Source organism: Haliaeetus leucocephalus, unplaced genomic scaffold (genome assembly GCF_000737465.1).
Source record: "Haliaeetus leucocephalus isolate CR32 unplaced genomic scaffold, Haliaeetus_leucocephalus-4.0 Scaffold339, whole genome shotgun sequence".
In the NCBI taxonomy this organism is placed as follows: Eukaryota; Metazoa; Chordata; class Aves; order Accipitriformes; family Accipitridae; genus Haliaeetus; species Haliaeetus leucocephalus.
Window position 1 is genome coordinate 24,295,236 of NW_010972775.1, and position 1,610 is coordinate 24,296,845.

At 46.0% G+C, this 1,610-nt stretch overlaps 1 protein-coding gene across 1 annotated transcript in view; it reads left to right on the top strand.

Annotated features, from left to right (window-relative positions):
• Positions 1-1,610, top strand: part of IQGAP1 (IQ motif containing GTPase activating protein 1) — a 75,131-nt gene that overhangs the window by 571 nt on the left and 72,950 nt on the right. The window contains exon 2 of the mRNA XM_010572220.1: positions 1,335-1,434. Coding sequence (XP_010570522.1) covers positions 1,335-1,434 — 100 coding nt within the window. The remainder of the gene's footprint in view (positions 1-1,334; positions 1,435-1,610) is intronic.

The window sequence follows — 1,610 nt, forward strand, 5'->3', positions numbered from 1 at the left end:
GAGAGGGGCGGGGGGCCGCGGCGGTCCCCGCCGCCTTCCGTCCCGCGGGTTTCGGCGGTGACACCTGACTTACCGGGCGAAGCGCGCGCCCCGATCGGTCACCTCCACCTCCTGTCATACGCTTGCTGCGGAGAGGGAGGCGTTAGCTCAAGGTGTCCGAGATACGTGCTCGCTTGTGCTGCGGTATCACGTCAAAAATGAGCAAAAGCGGGGAAAAACGCGGTGCTGCGGATGGGAGGTGTCGTCAGCGAGTCGGTCAGACCGTGCGGTGCCGCCCGAGGTACCGGGCAGCGGCAGGTGGAGTGCTGGAGGAAGGGTTGTGTGCTGGACACTCCGCTTAAAGTAAGAAGGAAGGATTGAGTTGGGAGGGGAGGGAATTTTTCCTTACTGGTAGGCGTTACCCTGTGGTTTGGGACCGTTTTCAGCTCTCGTAACTTTGGGTGGGGTTGGGGTAATAAGAAAGATGCTTTTGCGGTACTCTAAACTGGCTTCTTTGCTGTTTGAACCAAGATCTTTGATCCCAAGTGCTGTTGTTGATACATCATCACATGCATGCCTTTATTGAAGGCATTTTAGGTGTAAGCTAAGCTTTGATTAATAACGGTGTGACACATTTCCTATTTGTCAAGTTGGTCCATAAAACCTAAAAAGTTGTGGGTTTTTTTGTGGTTTTCTTTTGGTTTTTTTTATGTGCGCACATAGATGAGGTATTAGCTGTAAGAGTGGAAAGAGCAGGCTTTATCACTGAGGCTTTAAACACACAGGATCTGTAAGATTTAGGTACATACCCGTATGTAGGTCCTCAGCTTGATCCAAAGATGACACGCACGTTGTGGATCTGAATGATTCTGTTCCAGATGAGGATTGTGAGTAGTATTTCCATCTTTTTTAGAGATGGACTATAAAGACACGGAAGGGATTATATGATGTGAATATATATTGTTCTTCCTTAATCTTTGACTGCCAAAATTGGAGGATAGATGGAAGGACATGAGGTCACTGATGTGCTTTTGAGGAAGAGGAAGGCCAAGCTTGAAGAAAATAAGAAAATGAAGGACTGTTTCTGAGAAATTGGAAGATGGAAGAAATTGGATCACAGTCAAATTGAGAAATCAGAAAGAGGGAAGATGGCAAGTTTATGTGACAAGGAAGGATAAGGAAACAGGGTCTCTTCTGTTGCTTGTAAAGAACAGATAGACTTGGTCCTTCATTTTTTTGAGTCAAATAAAACCTGTGATGAGTTTCTGTGGGAAAGGTTGGATCTGATTTTTGATGTGCCTGTTCAGTTACATTCAATATTCAACCACCTGAGAATGTGTTTTGACTATTTGCAGCTGTCTTGGATAATGAGAGATTAACAGCAGAAGAAATGGATGAAAGACGACGCCAGAATGTAGCCTATGAATACCTTTGTCATCTGGAGGAAGCAAAGAGGTAAGAATAAGTGGTTTTGAAACTGCTGGTGCTTTAAAAAAACTTGTGGTATTTGGTAAGGGGAATAATTTGGGTGCAGCTTACCTCTTGTCTGTGTTTCTTACTGGCTATATAGATTTGGTTAAAAAACCAAACAGACCCCCCCCCCCCCCCCCCTCCCCCCACAACCCGCCCCC